The sequence below is a fragment of the Melanotaenia boesemani genome, chromosome 8, assembly GCF_017639745.1.
Source record: "Melanotaenia boesemani isolate fMelBoe1 chromosome 8, fMelBoe1.pri, whole genome shotgun sequence".
NCBI classification, from domain to species: Eukaryota; Metazoa; Chordata; class Actinopteri; order Atheriniformes; family Melanotaeniidae; genus Melanotaenia; species Melanotaenia boesemani.
Genome location: NC_055689.1, coordinates 26361152 through 26388698, shown reverse-complemented (window position 1 = coordinate 26388698; position 27547 = coordinate 26361152). Strand labels below are relative to the sequence as shown.

General features: G+C 37.5%; 2 protein-coding genes across 2 annotated transcripts in view; one reads left to right on the top strand and one right to left on the bottom strand.

Annotated features, from left to right (window-relative positions):
- Nucleotides 1-9250, bottom strand: part of pigk (phosphatidylinositol glycan anchor biosynthesis, class K) — a 41351-nt gene extending 32101 nt beyond the window's left edge. Inside the window, exons 1-8 of the mRNA XM_041992639.1 lie at nt 9142-9250; nt 8887-8940; nt 8694-8785; nt 8243-8378; nt 7418-7529; nt 4622-4718; nt 2262-2379; nt 855-965 (exon numbers count right to left, since the gene is read on the bottom strand). Of these exons, the coding sequence (XP_041848573.1) occupies nt 855-965; nt 2262-2379; nt 4622-4718; nt 7418-7529; nt 8243-8378; nt 8694-8785; nt 8887-8940; nt 9142-9210 (789 nt within the window). The 5' untranslated portion in view covers nt 9211-9250. The remainder of the gene's footprint in view (nt 1-854; nt 966-2261; nt 2380-4621; nt 4719-7417; nt 7530-8242; nt 8379-8693; nt 8786-8886; nt 8941-9141) is intronic.
- A 2814-nt stretch (nt 9251-12064) lies between these two features.
- Nucleotides 12065-27547, top strand: part of ak5 (adenylate kinase 5) — a 116444-nt gene continuing 100961 nt past the window's right edge. Inside the window, exons 1-5 of the mRNA XM_041992747.1 lie at nt 12065-12373; nt 13618-13804; nt 15701-15868; nt 19637-19809; nt 26328-26441. Coding sequence (XP_041848681.1) covers nt 12314-12373; nt 13618-13804; nt 15701-15868; nt 19637-19809; nt 26328-26441 — 702 coding nt within the window. The 5' untranslated portion in view covers nt 12065-12313. The remainder of the gene's footprint in view (nt 12374-13617; nt 13805-15700; nt 15869-19636; nt 19810-26327; nt 26442-27547) is intronic.

Here is a 27547-nt window from a genome sequence, read left to right as displayed (position 1 = left end):
TCTGTTTCTAGTGTGCACGAGTCCAGTGTGACTTTCATCTGACTCCCTCAGGACCACGAGTTTATGACACCTGATGGATCCGGCAGATTAACTTGCCTGCATGAACTGGTGCAAGTAGCAATTAATTTTACAATAACTCTTGTCTGTAAAATATACAGAAATCAGTTGAACAAACTGAAATATGTAAATTGAAAACTAACTCCTTAACATTTTTTTCTTCCTCTAACACTGAACAAACAAGTTATCCATTTTTCAATTTTTATTGGAAACTATTTGCTTGTTAGGCAATTTTTTTTAAGCTATTATAATCACACCTTCGTTCCTTGAGAAAACTTTAAATAAAATCTTCAAAAAAAAAGTGTGATGAGGTCATCAGCGTGCAAGGGCAGATCATGGCCCTATTCAGTATCTCGGTGTGTACATAAAACTGATTTCTGAATGTGGGCCATTGTATCATCATCATTAAGATAATAGCATATTCTGTCACTTTGGATGCAAGACGTGTGGTGTACAAAAGGATATCTGGAGGAAAGGAAAAAAAGATAAAGAGCAAGTTGTTGCACATTATAACGTGGATAAAAAACTGTTTCCCACAGGTACCAGAGAAGAACATGTATACAGAATAACAGCTGATAGAATACAGGCTGCTTGACATGTGCAGTAAGGAATGAAAATCTACATACAACCTGTGATTCTGGCTGTTAGAGAAAGGCCAAAGTAACTGGTATGCCCAAAAAGAAAGGAGCGCACCTTTTAAAAGAATGATTTATTGATAGGGGTCCTGAACTCTTCTGATTTATTTCAGAATAAGTAACTTCACAGAAGCTGTGAAAAAAATGCACACACATCCTCACCAGATCATTCATGTTGGCTTTGCTTGCAGGGTGGATGTCCTCCAGGAACTCCAGCAGGTAGAAGGTGTAACGGTCCATCAAATGGACTCCTATCCCCAAATCTGGCTGGTGCTATAGCAGAGAAAACACAACCAGAAGATGAGATTATTAAGTGCCTACAATTAGTTTGATGTTACGATTGCTTCATGTATGTTTTTAAGGAAAGCTGTCTGTATAAATGTGGAGATCTCAACAAGATAACTGATGTGATATGACATTTAAAGGACAGTATTTTGATAAATCTGCTTTAAACGACTCCCTTCTTGCCCCAGTCCTTAAACATCCCACATGAGAGAAGGCAGAGTGTGTGATCTTGCATCATGTGGATAAGAAACAGATGTCAAATGCAGATCAGGTTTCACTGTGAGTGTGTGGGGTCTGAGCAGAGTGAAGTAAATATTTACAGACATCTGTATTTCAAGTATTTATAAGTTAAAGGTAAGTTAAACCCCAGTTTGTTTACTTTTCCAATTAATCTAAGATTGGTTATTTAGCAAATGAAGGTGTGTCACACCTCTAAAAGTCCTTGCTGGAGCATCAGGAGTGTCATGCTGATCAGAACTGCCTAAACACAAAACTTAAACCAAGTCGTTTGTTTTAACTCAAAATCTGTTCAAGCTAGTTTTTTTTTGTTTGTTTTTTTACAAGTTTCAGGTGTTGTTATTTGTATCTTAGAACTTATCAGCTGTAAAATGATCAGTTTCATGTTTTATTTGTATTAAATCACACCGTTGTTGTGCCAGCTGCTCCTGCCTCTGTTATTTGATGTGGAGGCAGTTTGAGCCTCAGCTACACAAACCAAAACATAACCATTACCAAACAATAAGAACTGATCACAATCCGAATTCTCTCTCCTCATTTGCGCTGGACTTTGCTGAGCCACCGCGCCTCTCGATGTGCTCCGTCTCACCGGCTGATTGGCTGCTGGACATACTTCACAAGTTTTTGTGGATATCAAAGTTGAGAAGACTGAGACAGAAAGGACTAAATAGTATGCTTGCAATTTAGTAGGCTTTACTTCCACACTCACTCTTGACTCAGCCCTGGTTCCTCCAGCTGAAATAGAGCCGAGGAAAGGACCCCTGAAAAACCCTGCGGTCGACATCCAACTTCAAAACTGATCACGCTGACCTAATATACTATGTCTAGTTTCTGAAGATTGTTTAAACTAAATTTTGGAAAGATTATTTTCTGTATTAAAACAAACAAAAAAAAACTAAACTTCAAGTAGTACCAACCAGTGGTATACCAGGCTCTTTGACATCTTGTTTTAACATACAGTCTAACCTCCTCATTCAATGAAAATATGGCAACCTGATGGATGGCTTAAATTAAACCTTGCATAAATTCTGACAGGAAGTAACTTACCGACAGGGAGTCTTCTCCAACCTGACTGCTGGCCAGAGCCATGAGGTTCGGAGAGTAAAATCTCTCATACATGGAGGCGCCTTGACAGGTGTCAATGATGAAGAGCAGCTCGTTGTACCTGGATGCACACACAGTCATTTTTTTTAATCAAATCAGACAACACACAACTGGCATAACACTTGTCCATTTGCTCCCATAAACTGTTATCACACCAACCTCCTAACCATCTTTCATGCTGCAGTTACCATGGCAACCAAGTAAAACCAGCTCCATTCAGTCTCTTAACACTCCCACACAGCATCTTATCCACTCCCTTCCGTCTATCCTCCTGTTTCTCCTCTATAGAGACAAATTTCACAACAGTGTCTTTCCCTTGTTTAAAAAAATAAATAAATAAATCCAGCTGCCTGAATGGAGAAGGTCTGGGGACAATGGAGGGATGTGGCTGTAATTTGGCAGTTCAAGCCTACAATTATCACATCAGCCTCAAAGCTGTCTTCACTAAGCTTTAATCCAGTAGCCTGTGGCCTGACTGTAACACAGACACACTCTTGTTGATGATGATTGGTTTGGAGGACAATAGAGGCACTGGCCTCAGAAAGGTGCCAGCTCATTTAGTGACTTGTGATTTACTGATCCCAGTTCCACAGCAGCACTTTAAGAAGCACCACAGCCTATTTACAGCCAGTAGAAAGCCTCTTTAAGATTTCATACTAGAATATGCCGAATACTTCTTTGCTGTTATAGTGATATTAGATGTGTAACATGAGTAGAGGAGTTTAAGCAGCTATTTAACAATGTGAATATGTTAAAACGTGATTATCAATATTAATATTTTTGTAGTATTCTTCAAACAACACTGGATAAAGTTTGTGAGCTGGATCATGCTCATACCTGCCAAGATATGACCGTTAAAACCAGAGGGGAAAGTTAAACCTAATTACCCGTCTCAGTAATATCAGTTCTCCAAGATAATACAAGACAATTTCAGCAGAAATAATGTATGGATTGATTTATAAGTTAATCTTTCTTGCATGGTTTGAGATTTGCTGCTTTTTCCTTTTTATCAAATTCTAGCACTTAAAAAAATCTGCGTATTATTTGGACAGCTAAAAAAAAAGAAAAAAAAACTACAAATGCATCAGCTTGCGTTACAAGCAGCTGTGATGCTGAAAATCAGATAATAACTGCTGCTGCAGCCCGAACAAAAATAAATTATAATTCCATTAAAGCATCATTTAATATAACTTGAATAAGAAAAAGAGAATCAATTATCCAATTAGTCTGCCAGGTATTCACCCAATTTGTTTCAATTTTCTAAAAGGTCACAATTTCCAGAATAACTGAACAGGTGATTTTCTAGCCCGGTTGTTCTGAAAATATAAACGGAACAAAAACAAATTTATAGTAATTATCTTTGTCTGCAAAAAGCATTAACATGTCCAGTGTGTGTGCAGCAATAAATGCTATCTACTGACAGAAATACAACCTAATATAACTCTTTTCATTGAAAACAGAATCTCAAAATAACTCTAAAATTTTAAATATCTATATAAATATATATATAAATTTTTTTATCACTTTTTATCGCTCTTTTATTACGACAGATGTCACAGGTCCTTATCCTCATTAATCATTCCTCATTCCTTATGCAACTTAACTAAAGTTACTCTTTAACAACTTTAAAATACCTATAATGTGTCATTTGTACTGAGGCAGGGTTATTCAATTCAGTCCCACGAGGCCACAGTCCTGCAGGTTTTTCAGTTTTTCTCTGCTCCAACACACATGACACAGATTAATGAGTAATTGTGCAGAACTTCATAGGCTGTTGGATCCATTTAACTGGAGTCAGTGGTGTTGGAGCAGGGAAACACTGAAAACCTGCAGGACTGCGGCCCTCATAGGACCAAACTGATTTTGCCTGGGTGTGACCAGGGATGGCAAAATCTTAGATCTGTTCTTGGGGATGCTTAGCGTGCAGCGTAGTAGATCTTACATATGTTTCATTTAAGAATTAGTACAGTTATTTAACAGAAATGACACTTTGCAACGATCCTACTTTTTCCAATCAGCAGGATTTACCAAAATAGACACAAAAGAGTTCATATGACGAGAGGAATAAAAAATTCCAAATGGACTTGTAGATCAGATTTACTGAAGAGCTTCATGGCATAATCCCACGAGATCCTCCACCAAAAGATCCACCTGACCATAGGTTGCTAGGTTTAATGCTGCTACACAGCTAACACACCCTCACGGAAAAGAAAGGTGAAATAAAGTGGACATGCAGCAGGAGAATAACAACTTCTTAAAGTAAAGCACCTTAGCGTTTGATCACTGCTTTCAAGTTTATTCACCTTCTTTTCTGCCACATCTGTTCGAAAGCATCAGCCAGCTCCACGTTACTGATCTCCTCCGAGTCCTGGAACTTCAGAAAACCATTCCCGCCATGGCCTGTTAATAAAACACACAGTTAATACTTCATTTATCTTTGATTTATAACACAAATTATATCATACAAAATACAAATAAAACTAGTTGACAATGGGTGGCAGAGAAACAACTGAAAATATGAAGGTGAAAATAAATAGATGGCTGGATAAAAATTAAGCTCTCAATTTTATTTCTTTTGGGTTTTTACATAAAAAAAGCAGAGGTGTTGACTACAAAGTGTCTTTTCAGCAAAGCATGGATGTTTTTTTTCCATCTACAGTCCCATGTGGGACGAAGAACACCTCTTTCAGTTTTAAAGTTATACTCATTAAGACACACAAATAACTTTAAATAAAATTATAATTACTTTACGTGTGTGTATGCTTTTTAACAAAAACTGTGTGTGGAAAAACAAAATAGTTTTAATTAGCTTGTATAACAACCTTCAGGAGATGTTTACTGTTTCACTATTCTTTGCTGTGCTGCTTTAATTTGTTAATGTTTGGGGGTTTTGCTTTTCCACGGCTCTTTTAAAGGTCCCTCCACAGCATTTCAATCAGGTTGGGGTTTGAACTTTTTGTAGCACCTTGATTCTTTACTTTTGCCGCCATTCTGTTGTAGATGCCCTGCTGTGTTTGGATCACTGCTCTGTTATATGACCAAGTTTCAGGGGAACTTAGCAGTCAGACAGATGGTCCCACATTTGACTCTAGAATATTTTAGAATTCGGAGGAGTCCATGGATGACTCACTGACTGCAAGGTGTGCAGGTCCTGTGACCAAACAAACCCAAATCATCAGATGCCTCATGTGCGAAGGACTGCATAGCTTTCATACTGAAAGATAGCGTAAAGTAAGCACATCTAAGAATATTAAGATGTTTGAATCTGTGTGTACGCTTATTCCTTTGCATCTTTTCTTAATATATCACAACTGACTTGAAACTGAGCGCAGCTTGGACCACCTCATCTCTTCCCATTAATAAATTTGCAAATGAAAATAAATCCATGTCATATTTTAACCTTTAGTCCAAATAATGAGAAATTCATCAGAAACATAAAAAAGGAAGAAGAATTTAACAAGATATGAAACTGATGTGGCTGAATCTAGATGGAGGAAAAACTGATTATTATTCAGAAGGTAACTAGAGTTAGGCTGTCTTTACTCCTCCACTGAGTGCTTACCAAGCAATGGGCTGTGAAAACCAATCAAAGAACTAACACCTTGCATCGGACCACTAGCATGTCTAGACTTTAAGATGTGATTTTATTATATTTGATTATTTATCTTATGTTGATAATGCTGCAGTCTCCATACAAGGAGCAGTAAAGCTTGATCCAGTGTCATTTATGATTTATTAAAAAGACATGCAGACTGCTGTGAGTTGTAACAAACTGTAATAAAAAATTTTAAAAAACTGACAAAACTCCTGCAATAAGCTGCCAAGTCTGATCCCTTACTGACCAATACTGAGCTGAAACCCCAGAAAGTCACTGGCAATGTGATGAGGGAGATATGAAATGAGATGAAATGAACGACTCAGACAAACCATACATTTAGGAAAAAATTTTTTTTTTGTTGTTTAGGTGTAAATCATCAGAGCTCAAATGCATGGAGATTTTTTTTCAACTCCATTTTTCTCATTAGGAAATTTACAGGAACATATTCCAGTGTGTAAAGGAGAGTCTCTACTTTGTAGTTTGTTACTGTCAGGTGACAAGACTTTGCGTGGAGTAAGCACATTCTCCCAGCAGATCGAAAATCTGCGTGGCAGTGCACACAGATCCACTCAGAGTTGCTTTTTGAACATCCCGACGTTTGCGTGGATCATGGCCAACGGAACATTGTGATGTGTATGCAGCATTCATACATGAGGCCCCAGGCCTCCACCACCATACTTAACAATTTGATGAGATGTTTGAGCTGACATGTTGTGTTTGATATGTTTGGTTTTCTCCAAATGTGGTGCTAAAGGACAATGTTCTACAAGTCTTGTGATTTTCACAGATCAAACTCTGCAACCTAAGCTGTGTTGCCATTGTTTTTAATATGCGTTTTTCTTAAGAACCCTCCCAAACAAGCCATACTTGTTTAATTGCACTGCAATAAACTTTTATATTTAACATGCCTGTAGTAGTGAGGCCTGTAGAGTCTAAGATGTAGGGTTGTTTTTTAGAGTTTTTGCAGTTTCTCTGAGCATTGCATTGTCAGACTTTGGGGTGAACTTTGCCACTCCCTGCAACGCAGACAACTGATATGAATTTTTTCCACTTGTGAATAATCTTTCTCACTGTAGACTGATGGAGTTAAGTGTTCATATATGGTTGTATAACGCTTCCCATGTTTTATAAATAAACAATTACATGGTGTAAGATAATCTGAGGTTGCATTCACACTGAAAAGTACTTGTTTTGTCCTGATATGTAGAACTTTGGCAAAAAAATATATAATTTTTGACTGGAAAACATTCGTATTCTAGCAATGTGTTTGTCAAATGATTTTCCTTTAAAACCCTTTCAATGATGCTCTCTTTATTTACATTATAACTAAAGCTAATTAAGATAATGCTAGCATCCTTCCTCTGTTGTTGGTCTGAAGAATCTAATGCACATTAAACAGGAAAATGGCATACACAAAGATGAAATTACAGTTCTTCGATCACAGAGAATTGCATGCAAAGGTTAAGGAGAAATTTCTAGGGTACATCTTTCCTTTAAATACCTGTCAGGTATATGAGGATATTGCTCCGGTCATCAGAGAGGAGGCGTTTGGAGCGTGGAGTGCTGGCGGGAAGCCGCCCAGTCAAGACTCGCAAAAAGTTCTCCACTGTCACCTGAAATCCATAAGATACTGGTTTGTGTTCAGTTTTAATCTATTGCTCTGAGTGGACACTGTAAATGACCTGATTAAACTGTTAGCACATTGAAAAAAAAACACCAGTCAAGAACTTTAAAATCTGGAAACTCAGAATACTGTATGTTACAGAGTAAACTTTACAGGTCGTTGAAAGGATGTGGTAACCTAAAGTTATTATAGAGAAAAATAAGTTATTATTATTATATATTAAGAGAAATAAGTTAAAACTTAGTGACAAAGAAACTAGTTTAGTCCTTTCGGTGCTAGTTGCTACCACATGAATTTGTCATTCTTAGTCAGATCCTTCTATTGTTTGAAAACGCAAGATGCCAACAGCCAAATAACAAACCTACAGCTTCATCTGTAGTCCATAAACCAGCTGGCGATGTCTTTGAGGATATTTTTAATTTTTTTTTTATATCCATCTGATGGTCACTGGGGTCAGTATAAGATAACAGGCAAATGTGTCTTTTAATCAAACTCTAAAATAATTCACAGCATTTTTTTTTTTCCTTTTTGGGATCAGTGTCTAAATAAGTTGCATTATTAAGCACTCAATCAACGAGCTGCTCACATTGGATGAATATGAATAAGCTGTATTATGAATCTTAGTTAAAATTAATTGGTTTGATAAAAACTATGCATGAAAAGCAGCCGTTGTGAATGTGCAGGACTGCAAAGTGAACTGACCTCATATCCTCGGTAGTCTACCTCAACATCGTCACCATACACGTTGAGCTCCATGTTCTTGTGGCTAAATACTGTAGCAGGTTTGGGGTTTCTGTGGTTGCAAGCCATGTCATCAGCCAGCATCAGGACTATGTGGCTGCAGGAAAGAAAAAGAAACAGATGAGCTGTATTAATGCTTACAATTTGACATGTGGAAAACATAATTAAAATTAAAACATAAACTAATTAAGAGAAATACTGAATAGAGAGGGGAACCGATCAGACCTTCATTTTCAATTTCTTCTATGTTACAATTAGCTGCTGCACTCTAAATGAAACAAGTAGGTGGAGCAGCTAAAGAAAGTTGTTTAGGGAATATCTTGGCAGGTTTAGCAGCTCTGAAAGCTTAACTAGACAAGTTGTATAACTACCATTTTGCTAAAAATTTGACAGATTAAGTAGTATAATTTACCTGTCAGGAATGCCCAGTCTCTTGACACTTCTGTACACAGACAAAGTATTGGCGACATGTCGGTAATTGAACCAGAATCTTGAGGTGCACACCTGTTTATAGATAAGGTCAGACAACCCAGTTTGAATGAGTTTCGGCTGCTCCCATCATTAAAACAGATCAATTAACCGTGTCCACACTGATAATTACACACCAGAACAGCCCAATTGTTTGTATGACCGCTGCTGAAGAACTGCCCCGCACTAGCCTGGTAATCAAATGAGAAAAAAACAGATTCATTTATGTTATTTGCTTCTCTCGGAATCAAAAAAGCTATCAGACTCAGCACTCTAGCAGGTACCATGATAGCACAAAAAGCTAACAAGAGAACCATGTCTCTGGTTAAATTCAACAGAAGGAAAGCTAACACGACTGTACGATTAAAATGACATAAAAACGACAAGCTCACCTCAATGTTAATGCTGTTAGCTATCAAATATGACGCAAATAAGGTTATTATAGTGAGTATTTTCATCATGCAGCACTGCCAACGCTGGACATCAAGGAAGTAAAAACCCCTGACTCCACCCACCTAGAACTTCCGGTGCGGTGCAGTTCAAAATAAAAGCTTAGAAAAAAAGATCAGATAGATAGATAGATAGATAGATAGATAGATAGATAGATAGATAGATAGATAGATAGATAGATAGATAGATAGATAGATAGATAGATAGATAGATAGATAGATAGATAGATAGATAGATAGATAGATAGATAGATAGATCATTTAAAAAGTATAAATAAAAAATTAAATATACACAAGATTAAGAAAATTTCCAAATAAATGTTCACAAAGAAGCTTTAATCAATTTGCTGATTTGTTCTGCTGTACAACTTCTATGAGCTCTGCTGGTCTCTAAGCCATTGTTTAAACTACCAACTGATTCAGATCAAAAGGAAATCCTTAAATTTAGTTTATAAGCTTGTTAAATTTTTGAGCTCTGTGTCCCCCACCTGAGGGCTATGAGCTTAAAAATTATATGAATCTGTAATCGGCATAATAAAAGAAAGATAGAGACAGATAAATGTGATTATTTATTTTAACCCATTGATACCAGACGTCCCGTGGTAATGACATGACAAATAAATATGTATTTTACTCAGTCTCTCTTCCAAATACCTACATGTTATACACCATTGGTAAGGTAATATTCTTGAGATTTGAATGATCTATACTATATGCTGCTACAATCATAACTGTAAATTCAGTAAACACTTATTTCTGACCAGTCGGAAATTAAATTTATCTTTGAACCATACTGTACTGCAGTAGGAGTTGATACAGCAACAAAATTGGTCCACAATTCCTGGGCCACTTATACAAAAAGAAGAAAAAAAGGATTAAATGAGTGTTCCATATAGAACTTGAAACACACACAAGAAGAATTCATTTTAGTTTTGGGTATTAAAAGATTTAAATCGATGATCGCAAGTCTTGTGCTGTGAAAAGACTATTATTATGCTTGCAGCACATGAAAACAAAACTACTTTATGCATACAACTTTATTGAAAGTTAAAGAAAACCATGAGGAAAAATATAATATAATATAATATAATATAATATAATATAATATAATATAATATAATATAATATAATATAATATAATATAATAAAATATAATATAACATAATATAATATAATATAATATAATATAATATAATATAATATAATATAATATAATATAATATTAAAACAAAAACTATATCATGATGGCTGTTTAGTGAACTGAAATGTGCTAGCTCAGCTAGAACAAGCTATAGAAAACTATGACAGATTGAATTTTAATAGTTTGATTTCAGTGGAACAGTGTAATGGTATGTTTACTGACAGTCTGGAAGTGGCTATATGTGTTTATCAGATAATACAGAGGGGCTTATCGCTGCATGAACAGACACAGAATTCATCCCAAGGTGAACAAATCAGTCTAAAAGCCAGCATAAACAATAATTATCATTGACTACACCAAATGAAATTTGTACTTTTAAAGACACACAGCTAGACTGATAGTTACTCAAGTCATTTGATATTAACTGCAGGAAGAGGGTCTTGTTGTCATGTTTTCTGTTTTAAATTACATTTTTTTTTTCCATTTCATTAATACATAATACAAATACTACCAGCTAATACTTCTTTCACTGTGTTTTATTTGCATCTTGTGACAAGCTGTATTAACTTACAGCTGACTGTAAGTTAATTCAGCTAATCATTATTTAGTTTGACATGGCATATGATGAGAGGTGGCAAATGCAGACTTGACGTCAAATGACTTAGACACCTTTATATTCTAACGCCCTCTTCAGGAAATTGGTAAGAAGCTCTGTAATGAGAAGTGACATATCACAGGTAACAGAGATCCAAATTATTATGTTACTGCTTAGGTATCATCTAATCCCAGTCATGAGATGAAGCTATATATATATATATTAAAATAAATCAACCCACGCTGTTGTAATGTAGCTAACATAACTGCACAGCAAGCAGGGGGCCAGATAGGAAAGCAGCATATGTTGACATACAACAGGACGCCTTTACAGGGCTGCAAGCCACAGTAATCCCCATCACCTATTTCTGCTGCTTTTTGACCTGCTGCATCACTGCCTGCACAGAACTCATCACAGTAGCTAATGTCCTCTGTCGACTACATCACAGTAGAATATAAAAAGCAAAGCTATGAACACGTAACAATTATTTAATTTTCAGTCTATAAATGAGCATTTTACTTCTATTCTAGTTTAACCTCAGCAGTGACTTACTCTCAGTCGTGCATAACATATGTTGAGATGGTATGGCCACTTTCTAAATGAACTAATCTCAGTTATTGTGTGATATAACAAGGGTGACTTAAAGTCAGCAGTCCAATTGTCAAGCAGATTAGAGACCTTTAAGAAACAAATCCTATGGGACCAAATAAGACATTAACTGGGCTTATTCCTGTTCCTGGGTTGCCTATAAAAAGCCAGATTGGCTGGTGATCGGGATGATTGCCATGTTTTGGTTATGTTACAGTGAGGACCTCCTTAGGACAGGTTGCTAAATGTAGAGTTGAGCCTCATTCCATGTTGGGGAAAAACAACTTGATATAACAGTGACAAGTTAAAACAAACCAATGTTTTAATTGTCAGTTTTTTTAATAGACAAAAAGAAAAAAACACAGAAATAATTTTCTGTGAATCACACTTTATCACTGATTAATTAATAAACATGAAGTTTCAAGACTAACCCCAAACGCCACGTGGAGGCGGTGCGTGCGTATTTTGGCACACAAAGCGCGCAGCTTATTCAAGACAGACAGACACACGCACACACACAAACACGGTGGTGCGTACTGAGCGAAGCGCTGTGGGAGGAAAGACGGACGAGCCTCACATCCGCACCGCTGAGGAGGAGGGTGGCGCGGAGGAATCCACTTGTAAAGTCCGCGTAGTAGGGGAATAAAATAAAAATGCGCTGAGAAGAGATCTGTCAATAGCTCAGTTATTAACCAAAGATTACCTAACGGCACTGAGACATCTGGGCCACAGAAGGGAAGGGAAAAAACCGCTCAGGACAAGTTGTGTTTTCAGAGGAAACCCTGTTGGAGATGAATACCAACGATGCCAAGGAGTATCTCGCGCGGCGGGAGATACCTCAACTGTTTGAGGTGAGAGATGGTGCGCGCTTTGATGGGCTGAGACTGCTCTACACGCTGAGCTGACTGTGATATTAGGTTTATTTTATTTTATTTTATTTCTTTATTCATTTATTTTGTACAGCCAGATATTGCAATATATGCATTATAGAGGCGGGGTAAATATATGTTTCGTCATGTTATCTGTCATGTTTTTGGTTAATGAAAATGCGAATGTCATTTCTTAGTGAAGTGTGGTCCAGGGGCCAGACTGCTTCATAATTCTGCAAAATGCTTTCATTCTTCTTACTTCAAAGCAGCTACATTCAAGCCAAATGAAAATGAACAAAGACTGAGAAAATTTTGGAATTATTTTTGTTACAAAGAATACAATCATAAGACAGGCTTGAAGTGTTATGTTGGCAGAGAGACATAAACTTAGAAAGCAACCAAAATGAACAGTTTCTCCATCTTGCAGATGAAGTTGCAATTATAAGTCTTCACCTTTTTTCTAAATATTGCAGGCAGAAAAAAAGAGCTTAAAGTAATGATGGAAGACAATATTCCTTTGTCTGAGAGGACGTAAATTAGCTCCTCTACTTAATTACACTCAATCCCCAGTGCGTTGCAGCTTATTAATGGAAGTCGTCCCTGCTGTTTACTTGCTGTCAGTTGAAATTACACTGAGCACTGAAGTGGCACACCATCATCAACAGCAACTGTATTTTTTACTGCTTACAATTGTTGCTCAATGTCAGCATATTCATTATCCAGCTAATTAAATAAGTACAACACTTTCTTTCCAAGAAACTATATTCTATTCTACTCTATTCTACAGTCATTTAGCAGACACTTTTATCCAAAGCGACTTACCTTTGACAAAAGCGTTTTGTGCCACTGGTGCAAGGAGTGTTGAGGGTGATGAGGGTGGAGGCAAAAAGAAAGTCTAAGAAGAAAGACTTGTGGTTTTCACATTAATCAATCAATTTTCCTCCTCAACAGTAATGACAAAAAGAGGGGGTCATCAGGGTCCTGTACTGATTTACCAAGCTGAGTACAATTGTCTGACAAAATGAGATGTTTTGTTCCTGTTGTGGAGCCACACCAGCGGCAGTGAGCCCTACACTTCAAAACTTCACCTCATTAAGGCGGGCTCCTCGGCTCCACTGCTCTGTCACAGGGCAACACATCATAACAAAGATGTAACGCTGCCTGAGCTAACATTACCTCCCTCACCCTCCAACCTCATCAAGTCAACCTTAATTTTTTTTATCCAGAGCCTGCTGACAGGTTTGATGTACTACCGGCCTGATGACCCCATTGAATACTTGGAAGGCTGTCTGAAGAAAGCTAGAGAGCTTGGAGGGCCGGAAAAAGTGCGGTGGGATACGTTCGTAGGCCAGGAGAAGAAGCCCCTACCCCCACTCAATGGAGGCCAGTCACGCAGGTCCCTCTTCAGAAATGGTGAGAATGCAGTACACGCCACAGCTGAAAGATTTGATAATCAGAAAGTAAAACAAGGTTTCCTTGTATTTGCAGTTTTCTTGGAACAAAGATGACGATAACAGACTGAGGTTGAAATGAATCTTGATTCCCTCATATTTACTGATGAAAATAATTGTTAGCTGCTGCCCTAAAATCCACAAAAGTCCACACCTTGGTGCTGTTTTTCCTAATAAAATTATTGGTAAACAGAGAAAGTGTGAAGCCTCTAGCAGCCAGGTTTCAATTAAAAAAAAAAAAAAAAAAACAATCTGGCTGTAGTAGACATCACATCCCTCTCCCACACAATCACAACAAAACTGGCTCAGCGTTTGAACAGGAAAGGGTGCTGACATTTGGACTGGACCTTCAGGAGCTCCGTTGTAGATTGCTCAAACTTTTGTGCTTCTCTTTGAAATACAGGCAGGAGAAGACTTTTAAACTATAATGAGATCCAATGTTGTATTTTTCTCTAGCTGTAGTTTGAAGCATTTGTGCGCATCATTGCTTTTGTTCCCCCCAAGAAAGTGGAACATCATAGCTCCCACTAAAACTGCGTGAGATAAGCCCTGCTGTGTCCTGTTCAGACAGAATTCAGGGCACAGATCACAGCTTTTTAACATGCCTGTGCTGCCTTTACTGACCAGTTCAAAGGCAAATGAGCAGACATTGGACTGTTAATGATTAATCCCAGTGAAAATATATATACATAAAAAAAGCTCTCCATTCATTAGTCACTGATTCCTGCAAATGAGAAAACTTGGTAAGAATTTGCAAAGCAAAGTCGACTTCAAACATGCCAACAACAAGCTAATAAGATTCCCATTTGATTTTTCTCACCAGGTTTATTTTTGCTTCAGACAGTACCTTCTTTATTTGTGGTGCATGTGAAGCTGGGCAACAGTGACAGATGCTCAGTGTGAGAGTAAAACATTCAAAATCATGTTTGAACAATTAGATATGAAGTTGAACTCACACTGATCATCCCATGAAATTGTGCAGGTGTGTAAAGATCATGCAAATGAAAGAGAAGCAGTCACAGCCAGACAGATGAAAAAATAGGACTTTTCTTCGCTCGAATTTCTAGATTTATTCTCCTCTTTCTGTGATAATGGGTTAAAGATATCTGAAAGCTTTACCAGGTGCACTTTTGAGCTAATGGAAACTGGAAGTTGTTGAGGAAAAGTAGCAAATGCACCTTGTAGCTGAAATCCTGCCAAGTTTAAAAAGCATGATGAAAGATTATTTTGTGTCCTAAATGTGTTCCTGTCAAGCCTGAATGTCTGATTTATGCATTAAAATGTTATAAAACAGCCAATGTAAGCTTGGGACAAAGGCGGGTGGAGCAACATAAGTTAAAGTTTCCTGTTTGCTTTGCTGAGCTATTTGCATAAAATTGCCCTTTACTGTCATTGCTGCAGCTGTATCGCTGCAGCTCTATCCTGTGTAAAGAAATAATACTGACTTTACATGTAAATTATAGCAGCTCTCACTTCCCCTGAAGTAGCTTGCAGTAATGATTTCTATCTCTAGTAGCTGTTAACGTTGTTAAAGCTTTGTAATCAATGCTTTCATTGCTAGAGACAGCAGGATAATTACCAAACTGAATGAAGCAACCCTGTTTGAATTCATCACATTGATGACTTTACATCTAATTTACAGATTGTTTAAACACACATCACTCTTGTTGTTGCCGTGTAGTAGATTCTGAAATCAAAACATGGTACATGTATCCATAGAATGACTGATGGCACAAATTTGTTGTACTCTTTTCCTGACAAGAACAGAAAGTAAAGTCATTAATCATTTCACGAACAAAAGCCAACCTAGTATGCTTATTCACGTTTTCTTCTGTGTGTGTGTGTGTTTCTGTGACAGTGTTGCCCGACAGCCCCAATTTTCCCTACAGACGGTACGACCGCCTCCCTCCCATCAGCCAGTTCTCCATTGAGAGTGACTCGGACCTGTCGGAGACAGCGGAGCTCATAGAGGAGTATGAAGTGTTTGATCCCTCCAGACCGCGACCCAAAGTCATCCTTGTCATCGGTAAAGGACCAGTGCACCAGAAAAAAAAAAAGAACACACACAGTGACACAACTGGCCTGAATGGGAGTTGATGACTAGTGGAGGAAGAGTGTGTGTGTGTGTGCATGATTATGTGTTGTTCCTGGTATTTTAAACATAGCCCCACCTCCCTGTGTTGGTATCAGCAGAATAGATCGAGCTGCATGTCACTCACTGTGTTAGACGCTTACACTCTCCTAATCTAATTTCCTTGACGTGCATGCATCAACTTGTCAAATACATTCATTAATCTTATAAATTAAGTGTGGCAGCTGCACAGTAAGAGTAATGAAACTCGTTTACGTTAAGAGAAATGTTCTCCTTTTTAATGAACTGTTTACAAATTGTGAATAAGTAAGAAAGGGACTGTGGTGCCTGTTGGAAGTCTTTTAAAAAGCTTCTGTAACAGCATGGTTACTTTTCTGTGGGATTTTCACACTCTGTGAAGTGGATGACAGATATTTGTCCTCGCAGCACAAAGCCAGTTCCTATCTCTACCTTACGAGCACATTGTGCCCTATTTTAGAGTGAAAAGCAGGATGGCAGCAGCTGTCATCTCTGTGGAGGATCATGGCGGATGTTTCGTCTGTCAGGTTTGCAGAGACGGACCAACAAGAGCACGTGTGGTCAGGAGGAAGCTGGGAGGAGACTGGGTCAAGAGCTACAAAATACTGCAAAGCATAAAATTGGTTAATGTATCATGAGGAGGCACAGAGGTCTGACAGCTTTTCTCTAAAGCAGCATTTCTAATACACTATATCATTAATGTTTTATTTCATCTGTAGGCAGGGGTCAAATTAACACCGTGAACGATGAGTGCATGCTGTTTCTGTTATTCAGTTTGATGCACAACATTTGCGAAGAAGGTAGATTCTTGCAACATTTACAAGATAAAAATCATGAAGCAATCCATTTTAACAGCTGCTAATCTATGTATGTATTTTTGTGGCCAATAAAAAGTGCTTCATCTCACTCAGTGTTTTAGGTATGACGAAACTGAACAACAGCTTCTCCTAAAGAAGTCTGCTTACATCATACAAGAAAAAAATACAACAGCCCTATTTTAACTGGCTTTAAATTAACTAAACGACTCTTCTGCTTCATTTAAGTGGTTTATTGAACTTCTCCAGAGATAAGGCATTTAACTAAACTGCGACACATCATAGCTAGATCGGCTTTTATGTTATTGTAACATGCCACATGTACAATGAAAATTAAGTGTTGATCAGTTATAGTGCACAGTCATACATACAGAAAACCTAATAATTCTATATATAAAAGATCATAGAATTACTAAGCGATAGCTAAAATATGTTAGCAAGTTAAAACGACCTGACCCACTCATATATATTTCCCACCTGTTGCACATTCCCATTATAAGCAGAGTTTTATTGAGTGTAGTTATGGTTATTACTGTAAGTATAGTTATAGTTGTAGGATAAAAACTGATTTTTAGTCTCTTGTGGGAAATATGTAGTTCTTCCAGGGTTGAGAGAGGGCAGCCGACGATCTTCTGAGCTAATGACCCGTCTGGAGCACTTTTTTAGGCCACTGTGCAGCTGTTGAACCATACTCTGATGCAGTAGGTCAGGAAACTCTCTATGCAGCGCCGGTACAAGGACAGCAGGCGTCTCTGTGTGATGTAATTCTTCCTCAGCACCCTGAGGAAATAGAGTCTCTGCTGGGCATTTTTCAGCAGTCTAGAGGCATTTGTGCTCCAGGTCAGGGCCTCCTCTATCTGGACTCCCAGGAACATGAAGTCAGCTACTCTCTCTACACAGTCCCCTCTGATGGGGAGTGGAGATATGTCCATTTTCTTCTTTCTGTAGTTGATAATCAGCAGTCAAGACTAGAGTTTTAAGAGTGTCATCAGACAATCTGCTTTAACTTCATTTTACTTACATCCACTATATATATGTGTAGAATGAAAGTAGGCCATAGGAAATTATTCTGTCACATATCTGAAATGAAACAGTCTGGAAAATCAACTTCCTCACTGCCTGAGAAATGATTAACAGTGATAGCATTCTCATGCTGTTATGTTACAGGAAGGAAAGCATAACTTAGATGAGCATAGAGATTGTAAATCGAGGGGAAAAGCTAACTAATATCTGTCTGATGGCAGTAGAATCTGGTCACTAGATGCTGACCTTTGGTATGTGGACCGAAGAATCCATAAATCAACATGAGTGCTACAAATCTGATGATGTCCTACATTTCTTCACCATCACAGGATCTAGATCAAAGTGGGTCTTGAGTACCGTTATTTGTCATCTGTCTATATGTCTCTGGAAAGATTTTTTGTAGTAGCTTAAAAACCATGTACTGTAATGTACTGGTAGAAATAATATGTATGTTTTAAATAGAATGAGACCCTTATAGTTTATTCAACTTAAAAACATCTTTGCAATAAATTTGATACATGTACAGTGATCTCCCACAGAAAAAATTAGAAGCTGCACAAATGTCTTGAACATATCCATACAGTCGACAATTTGTGTCGTTGAACTGAAACTTTGGTGAATTACCAAAATCCCCCCTTGTACACAAACTAAAACAAAGACGGTGGCCAGTTAAACGGGCTGGTTGAACTGTGACTGTGACACAGCTGTGTGTGTTACTGAGCTGACTTGACTGTCACAATAGTTTTGTCAACACCCAAAAAATGTGAGATTATATTTGTTGCAGTTTGTAGCTTTACAGCTAGATTTTCTCTAAATTCTGCTCCTGCTTTAGTGATCGTGTTGCTGCTGCAGCTCTTTAAATCTCAACCGTGTCAGAAACTGTTTGAGATAATAATGAAGGTTGAGTTTGAAGTGTTTTGTGGAATGAATTTAATTCATTTTCTATATCACTTATTCCAATTCAGTGTTGCAGGGAAGCGGGCAAGAGGCAGGGTAGACCCTGGATAGGTCACCGGTCTGTCGCAGATGGAATGAATTTGAGTTTTATAAATAAAACCTGGCTTTACTGAAATGCATTAATTTACAGTAAGCCCAAACATAAAATGTTAAAATCATTTTCTTTTTGAAAATGCACAAAATTGCACAAACTGCCAATAAATGCCACTTGTTCTCTTGACTAATTACTTTTTTCTGATCTGGCCTTCAACCAAGAGAAATTTTGAAGAATTTGATATTTCTATGGTAACTGCAGCAACTCTGCAACCCTGCAATGAAACACAATTATCAAAAGCACAGCAGCTTTCAAGTTGTCAGAAGGCTTTTACAGGCACTTAACCTGGTTTTTATTTCTTTTTTTTTTCTTTTTCTCAACAAATACTCAACAATATTTTTTTTTCTACAATAAGGTAAAATTGCCAGTGACTAGATTCCAGATGGGCAAAGTTTCTCCTTTACATGGTTCTGAGATTTGCACATTTTTAAAATTCGGATAATTTCATGTTTAAATTTTAGTTTCACAGATGATAAAATGCCAATTCCCTGCAGAGCATGTCTCATTGCAATGCAGTGAAAAAAGATGATTTGTTATAAAATGTAGGAGGTTCACACATACCTGTTTCTTCCCCCCCTCCACACACACACACCCTTTCTCCAACTAGGCACAAGCACCCTCTTAATCATGTTCAAACACAAACAGATTCATCCACAAATACACACCTCCTCACATAGCCTTGGATTCTCTCACTCACACACACGCGCCTACGCTTGTACACCCACACACATAATGTTTCACACTCACATGACAAAATCTCTCCCAAAACATCACCAGCTCTCCCTCTCTGCCTAGGTGGCCCTGGCAGCGGTAAAGGAACACAGAGCCTGAAGATTGCGGAGCGCTACGGCTTCCAGTACATGTCTGTGGGCGAGCTGCTGAGGAAGAAGATGATCCACAACGCCACCAGCAACAGAAAGTGGAGCCTGATCGCTAAAATCATCACCAATGGAGAGCTGGCACCACAGGTAGCAGAGGAGTAGAGAAGGAGGGGTGGGGGGTGGTAGACTGAGGATGATGAGTTTCTAGCATGTCTGGTCACTGTCAGGCCATTATCACAGTCTGCATGTTACAAGGGTCTAATTGGCAGCACCCACATCACGAGCATGCTGGAGTGAAGAATGCTTATCCTTCTTATTAGCATCCATCTGGGTAAGATAATGACTCTGCCAAGGAAGAAGATCAACCACGGCCACCCCCCCCCCCCCCGTGCTTGCTTACGTTCCACTCCTTAAACACCTTAAAGAAATAAAAAACCCCGACACATCCATAGCTCAATGTGTGTACAGCATTAACCGTATCAATCATGGATGTCATCGAGGCAGGAAGAACAAGGGACTGAACAAAAACCAACAAAAAAAAAAACCTGACAAGAAATTAAAATGGTCTGGACTGGCCGACTCAAGCTAGCATGACAACTGGACAGAAGCAACTCAGTGATGATCTGGCTATGCAGGGGTTCAGTTCTCGAGAGCCACAATCCTGCAAGTTTTAGAAGTTTCACACACAGCTGATTTATATGAAATGAGTCACTGAGCAGAACTTAATAAAATATTGGATCCATTCAGTTTGAATCAGGTGTGTTTGAGCAGGGAAACATCTAAAAACTGCAGGACTGCAGCTCTTTAGGACTGAATTTGCTTATCCCTGGTCTAAGAAATAGTGTTTGACGAGGATAGAACCATCGTTATCTTTATGTCTTCTTTACACCAGTACAGTGGTATCATTGTTATCAGCCAGCAGAGATGATACAATGAATTCAAGTTTTATTTGTTAGTGCAGATCTGAAGGGACAAAGGTTGTTAAAGAAGGTAGAAAAAAACCGTATAAGTTTATGATGTGTTGACTGCAAATAAATTGATATTCTTTTAATAACATTTATTTTTCTGTGTATTTTGATCTACAAGTTTAATTTCCTGAGTATAGGCAGATCATGACCATTTTATTTGTAAATGTATATACACAATTTCTGGATATATTAAAATTATTTGCAGAGCAAAAGCTAATTTTAACTCCTCAGTGTTTAATTTTAACATCATCTCTTTGAAAAGAAGCCAACCAGGAAATACTACAGTAGACTATAAAAGCATCAAAAATACATTTGACAATGTAACACAACAACACTCTAGTTCATTACAAAATCCTAATTAAGATCCACAGAGTACGTGAATGTAGCTACTGTGACGTGCCATAGTGGTTTATCAGAAAACCCTTTTTGACTCGTGTTGATAGAGGAATCGAAGTTGATCGCAGACTTTTCTAGACTTTAGCTCTTTAGCAGCATGTACATACTCTCCTCTGCTTATATAAGTTTAAGCTAAAACAACAAGTAAAAAAAATGGATCGGGTTTGTTTGCTTTGCCCTGCAAGCTGTCATCTTATAAAATAATACACAATTCTTGCAGGTGCACATTTGCAATTTCTTTATTGACCTCAAACTTGCACAGAAAGCAGCCAAAGAACACATCAGGTCTGGACCGAGAGCATGCTTGCTGTTTTCTTTAGCGTGCGTTGAGTTGTGCAGCTTCAGCCTGACTCAGACATCACTGATCTTGCTTTTCACTCACTTTCAATGGAATGATGTCAAGTTTTCCCTGAATAATAAATAGGAATTGTGTGAGTCAGTTGCGCATGCTTTGTTTGTATATTTTTCTGTGGAAGAATAGTCAGACTTATTGTGTCTATATGCATCATCTAAAGACCAATGCAAAGGTTACTGAGCAACCTTTTCCTGGATGATGTAGGTTCCCAGCGGTTTGACATGTTCCTCTTTTAGAAATGCAGCTACATTTTGGGGCATTGCTGAGTGCTAAGAGATCAAGCCACTGTGTTTGCACTTCTTGGACCACCTTTAACTTTGATTGCACCATTCAAATTTTTTATAAGATAATGCAATGTCACTGCATTTATTTGCATCCATTAAAGTTTATGTTCTTTTTTTTTTTTTAGATCTTAACATTTATTAACTTAAAGCTATGATCCACTGCCTTCTGTTGTCTGTCAAATTCTGCCACCAACTATTATTTTCAGGGTACAAACAGCATCTATAAATGTAAGTTTCAGGCTTCAGTGGTCTTTTGTCTCATTAACTTTGGTTGACATCATGCATCCACTCATCGCGAAGCCTTAATGCATCATGTCCATGTGAATCCTGCCTCCCAGCAGACTGATGTTGTCACATTGTCACACAGAAATAAATGCCCACCTCAAATAATTAAATTGACTTTGTCCATTCGAGTTAAAGAAAAGCGCAATTTGAAGTTCACAGGCTAAGAAATTACAAAACCAATAAATTGTCCATTGTAATCTCATGTATTTAGTCTCGAGACGAACCTTTGTTACCTCTTCAGGCTTATTACTATCATTTTATGCAGCTGCCTATAAACTATAGCATCTCATGAATTTTACCTTCTTTGGGGTGAGGGGTCCTTGGATGAGAGCATCTATCTAAAGTGTATCATATATATAAAAAGACACAAAAAAAGCCCAAGTGATTAGTTATCTGCATATATTTTGTTATTAGTTATCTACAAAAATAAAAACACCTAAAAGGGCAGTGTTTACTGTCAATACTGACACTATGAAGAACCGCTGATGCTGCAAGGCCGTAGCGCAGGCACAAGCCCCCGCTTGCGTCATGATAAGCTTCTTTTAGCTCATGTCCTCTCATGAATTATCTTCACTTACTGCCTCGCTCACCATTCATCATCTTTTCCTTGCAAGTCTGAGACATCACTTCTCCCTTGTAGCAATTCAGTCCAGATGTCAGTCCAGAAACCAGAAAAACAAACAGCAAAGTAGGTCAAGCAGCAAACATTGGATTTGATAAAGTCACTTGTGGCATCTTATCAGCCATTTAATTTTATATCAGTAGTTTTGTAAATAAATTTAGGATTTTGTTTCTTAATGATTCTGTGGAAAGTTCAGCAGCGTTTTAAACAGCAGAACCACAGACTGCTTTTTCTCTGAGCTCCAATTTTAGTGAGTCACAGCTGGTCTTCAGTGATGTCTTATGTGCATCTTCCTCTTGTTTTATCCTGCTTGACTCAAAGATATTTTTCAATCGTCACTCTAAAAGTTGCCTAAAATAATTACTGGCATCAGTTCCTGCATGTCAATAACAGTCTTCTGTAACTTTGATCATTCGTGAGAACCGCTGTCATTCCGCTGTGTTTAGTAAGAAGCTGCAGAATTGTTTAGATTTATAGCGGCATATCTCAATTTTACTATACTAATGAATGCATAAAATTCCTTAAATGTCCATAGGATCATGCATTTCTCTCAAAAGGCTGGACATTTTTTTATATATATATATTTTTGGAAGCTGGAATTATTCTGCGCTCAGTGCATATGTTCTAATAATGGCAAACACACACATACACAAAGCACCACTTCACTCACGACCTGGTCGTCTCACTGCTGGGTCATGTGATTCAGTATATTTATGAACCTATATTCTCCAGAAATCCCACCAGTCTTCTCATGAGAGGCTCTTGGATGTTTGACAGTCTGCTCTAAAATACAGACTAAAAGCACTTTTGCTTTGATATTCTTAGACTGTGAAGAAACTTCAGGACCTCAGCAGAACCCAGAGCCATTTTTGAACTCACTGCTGTGTTACCCTGTAGAGCAGTTTGGGTTGCTTTTCAGTTTCTTTGATAACTTTTAGTATCTTTTTTCATTTCTTCTTAGGTACTCGTGTAATTAGCAGTGTATCATATTTTCTTCAACTCGAATACTGTTTGGTTTAAAGTATAATGTAGATGGTAAGCAGAAGTATAATGTTTATTATGTCATTAATTGTTTACAGAATAAGGATCCACGGATTTAAAGAACAAACATCATCAATCACTTGTTGGTTAACGCACAAACAATAATGCACCATAATAAACAAATTCACAGACAATATTCATGATTTAAAACTGCATTGTCATTTCTGATCAAGGCAGCGTAAATTGACCAATCAATTTTTGTGTTAACTCCTCCTACCAATGGTTGCTCCAGCCATGAGTATTTATACTGATTTCACTATAACTGATAACAGCATTCAACCTTATGCAGACAAGCCTTCATTTACTCATGACCCTGGTTGCCTTGGTGTTAAATATTTTAGATGTTTTTCTTTTCCTGACTTTTATTTGCACATCACTGACAGATGTAGGACAGCATTTTAAAAAGCAAAAGTACTATGCAGGAGAATCTAGAGCCTACATATGTTTTTAAATTGCTGTTAAATACACTAGTGTGTTAAGGCCTTTTTAATTTTGTTGTTAATATGCATATTTTGGTTTTTATTATTGAAAGCTTTGTGTGTTGTGTTGCTTTGTGCATGAAAAGCGCTTTATTAATAAAATTTGATTTATATAAAAACAGAAAATTGTTTGAAAGGTAATATAATAAATAACAATTTGGCAACAAAAATGAATAAAACAACAAAGGAGAGAATATTTGACAAAAGGACAGAAAGGAACTGCAGAAGTCTACATATATTTCAAGAAATTACTTATTACAAAAATCATTTACGGTCCATCTTGGATAAAGACAACATAGTTTAGGCCACTGAGCAATGAGCAAAAAGGCTATTCTTTTATAACTGAGGAGACCATACATCTGGAGAATCTATAATAAAAAAATAGGAACAAAAACAGATGTTAAATACCATATTTATAAATCTAATAGCACAAATTAAAGAGCACATCAGCACAATTACATTCAAGAATTAAGGAGGCTGTTAAAACAGTTGATGAGTGTATTTTTTATACTTTTGGTCAGGAAATATAATGATGGCTTTAACTCCACCAGGGAGAGTTTGAAACTTTGCTTTGTAGTCATAGAGATGAAAAGTGCAAAAGATAATGGCACCATCATCATCAGCTGACACAATGTTCAAACAAACCCAAAATTCAGCATCATAAAAGGGTTTTAACTCTTTATTACTTTATTTCATCACAGTGCTCAGGAAAAGCGAACCTGTTATCACGGTCTATCTCCCACATGGTTTACTGTGAATATTTGCACTAAGGATGTGCATACATATCTGCAAAACATTTTTATTGGCTGATATTCAGCTTGTTTCCTGCAGCCAGCCTATGAGTAAACAGGATAACATCAACCAGTGGAAGTGGTTCATGTTTATCTGGTGTTAACTTTGTCTGGCAATATTAATTTGTTTGATTTAATTGGTTGGTCAAATTTGTTTTTCATGTAAGCATTGGCCTAGTATCTGTTTAACAGGCTATAAAGCCCTATCATTTTTTTATATGTTTAAAATTTGTATATTTCTTTTGATGACACCTTTTTGATAGAAAGACTTTGTTTTCATTCAAAGACAATATGATGAGAGGCTGAAATGCTTCAAATCAGCTCAGTTATTATTGTATAATACATGTTTCATTATTTTCACAGTATTAAACGGAAATTGGAAAATAAAAGCAAATTAATATTAACTATCCTCTAAACTATAATCTTTAACATTGCTATTGGTATCACCCCAGAAATTCCCTAATTTACCAATATTATGCTCTTAAAAATAGAACAGAAAGGACATGTATCATGTACATGATATGAAATATGTTGAACATTTGATAGATGCAAAAATTACAGTCATGCAACCCTACACCTGTTAGGGATGACGCAAAGCAGCTGTCTGAGCTCACAGTCTCCTGCTCTGTGCAGAAAAAGGCTTCAAGCGCTTGTTGTGTACAGTGAATGAGTGAGCCGGAGTGATGTTGGACCATGTATCTGTGATGACTCTTTAAATCTGCTTGTCTGCTGCATAGTGCTGGAGGTGGACTGCCTCTACAAGAATCACAAATGATCATTTGGTTCCCTTTCACTCCTGTGAAAACCTCCAATCCACGCAGAGAATCAGGAGGCTTTTCTTAGATTAGCTTTTCTGATTTTATGCATTAATCTCTTTTGTGGAATCTAGATTAGGTTTAATCTCTGCATTGTCTGCTGTGTCGCTGCTCACATTCTGATGTCAAAGGAAAATTAAATGTCTGCATTATCCGTGTTATTTTTAGTTCAGAGCTTTGCTCGTGTATCGCTGCCATATTGCAACATGCATTTTGCCTGGAGAAATGTGCTGTAACATGGTGACCTCCTCCAGCCATGAAGAAGTAAGTGATGCTAAGACATGTTGGCACTCTGGCTTCGGGAGCCCTTCACTCTGCTGCAGACACAAAAAATGTTAAACAATCATCAGATAAACAGGCTGATTTTATTGTTGAATGGTCCAATGTACTGCCTTTGCTGAACTGAAGTTGTAATTGCTCTTCTATCATTTGTTGTTGGGTCTCTTTCCTGAAGAACTCCCACCCTTCCGCTATTTTATTTGTATTGATCAAAAATTCAAAGGTCTTCCTTCAGATATGGCAGTTGTTTGTCTTGAGAGTAGAAATCTCAGTTATTGCTGTTTTGACATTTACAGCGGAGGGTCGGAATGATGGTAATAATGAATCATGTTGCTTTTGCTGTTTTCCAGGAGACCACAATAACTGAAATAAAGCAGAAGATTATGAAGATCCCCGATGCCAACGGTATTGTCATAGACGGGTTCCCTCGTGACGTTGGACAGGCCCTGTCCTTTGAGGACCAGGTGAGTCTCTATTATCACACTTATTCATCCATCCATGACATTTCCATTCATGGGTCAGATGCTATATTCAAGTTTATATCTTCCATAACTTAATAGGATGGGCTACTCATGGAGGGTTGTCTGGAAACCTCTTTTGCTGCACCATTCTCCATCTCAGGGTGTTGAATAATACCAATAATAACCACATGGCATCTCTTGGTGTTGTGACTTTGATTTGTCACCAAGAGCAAACCTTTTTAATACATAAAGTCCACATTAAGAGCTGGACAGATCGCAATGGAATCACTCAAATTACTTGTTTAGGAGACTTAAACTAAGATAAGGTCGTTGTTTCTTGCATGACCTTGCCTTTCACACTGCAATTCAAGTGCAGTATGAGTCACATCTTACATTTTTTTTGGTTCTTGCTGGATTCGCTCTCTCAATAACTGCTTAAACAAAGGGGTCTATGGAGTTCACCCTTGAATCCTGACAAGCTTTATGTGACACACTGGAAATCATACTAGTTTTGCTGAAATTATATGTGACTTTGATAGGGCTGGGCGATTAATCGATAAAATCGATAAATCAAATTTTCTATTTAAGTAGATTTATTTTTATGAAAATCAGGATTTTTTTTTACAGTAAGTTAGCAGCAGACTTAGCCCTCACTCCACACCAGAACGGTGTTTGTCTGACAGATTTTCAGTGAAGTGACCCTTCACTCATGCCTGGGATTTAGCTGTGCCTATAACTGCAGTGAGAAATGCTGCTCTCTATGAGATGCAAAGTGAACTTAACTCACAAACCCTAGTTAAGACAACCTTCATCAGGGGAATTATTTCTGCAGTGGATCCTGTACGATAAGGATCCAGATGGAAAGAGATCACGGATACATTGTGTCTCATATTTCAGTGTAAGTTGTTTATATGGTGGAAAAGCTATGACATTATATGCTTTATTTTTGCTGGCATTCATCTGTATAAACAAATAAATGTTTTTAATAAGTCTATTTATGTTTTGTAAAAGAAAAGAAAAAAAATCGATTAAAATCGGAAATCGGATTTGGTTATAAAAAATCGGAGATTTTATTTTTAGGCCATATCTCCCAGCCCTAGACTTTGATT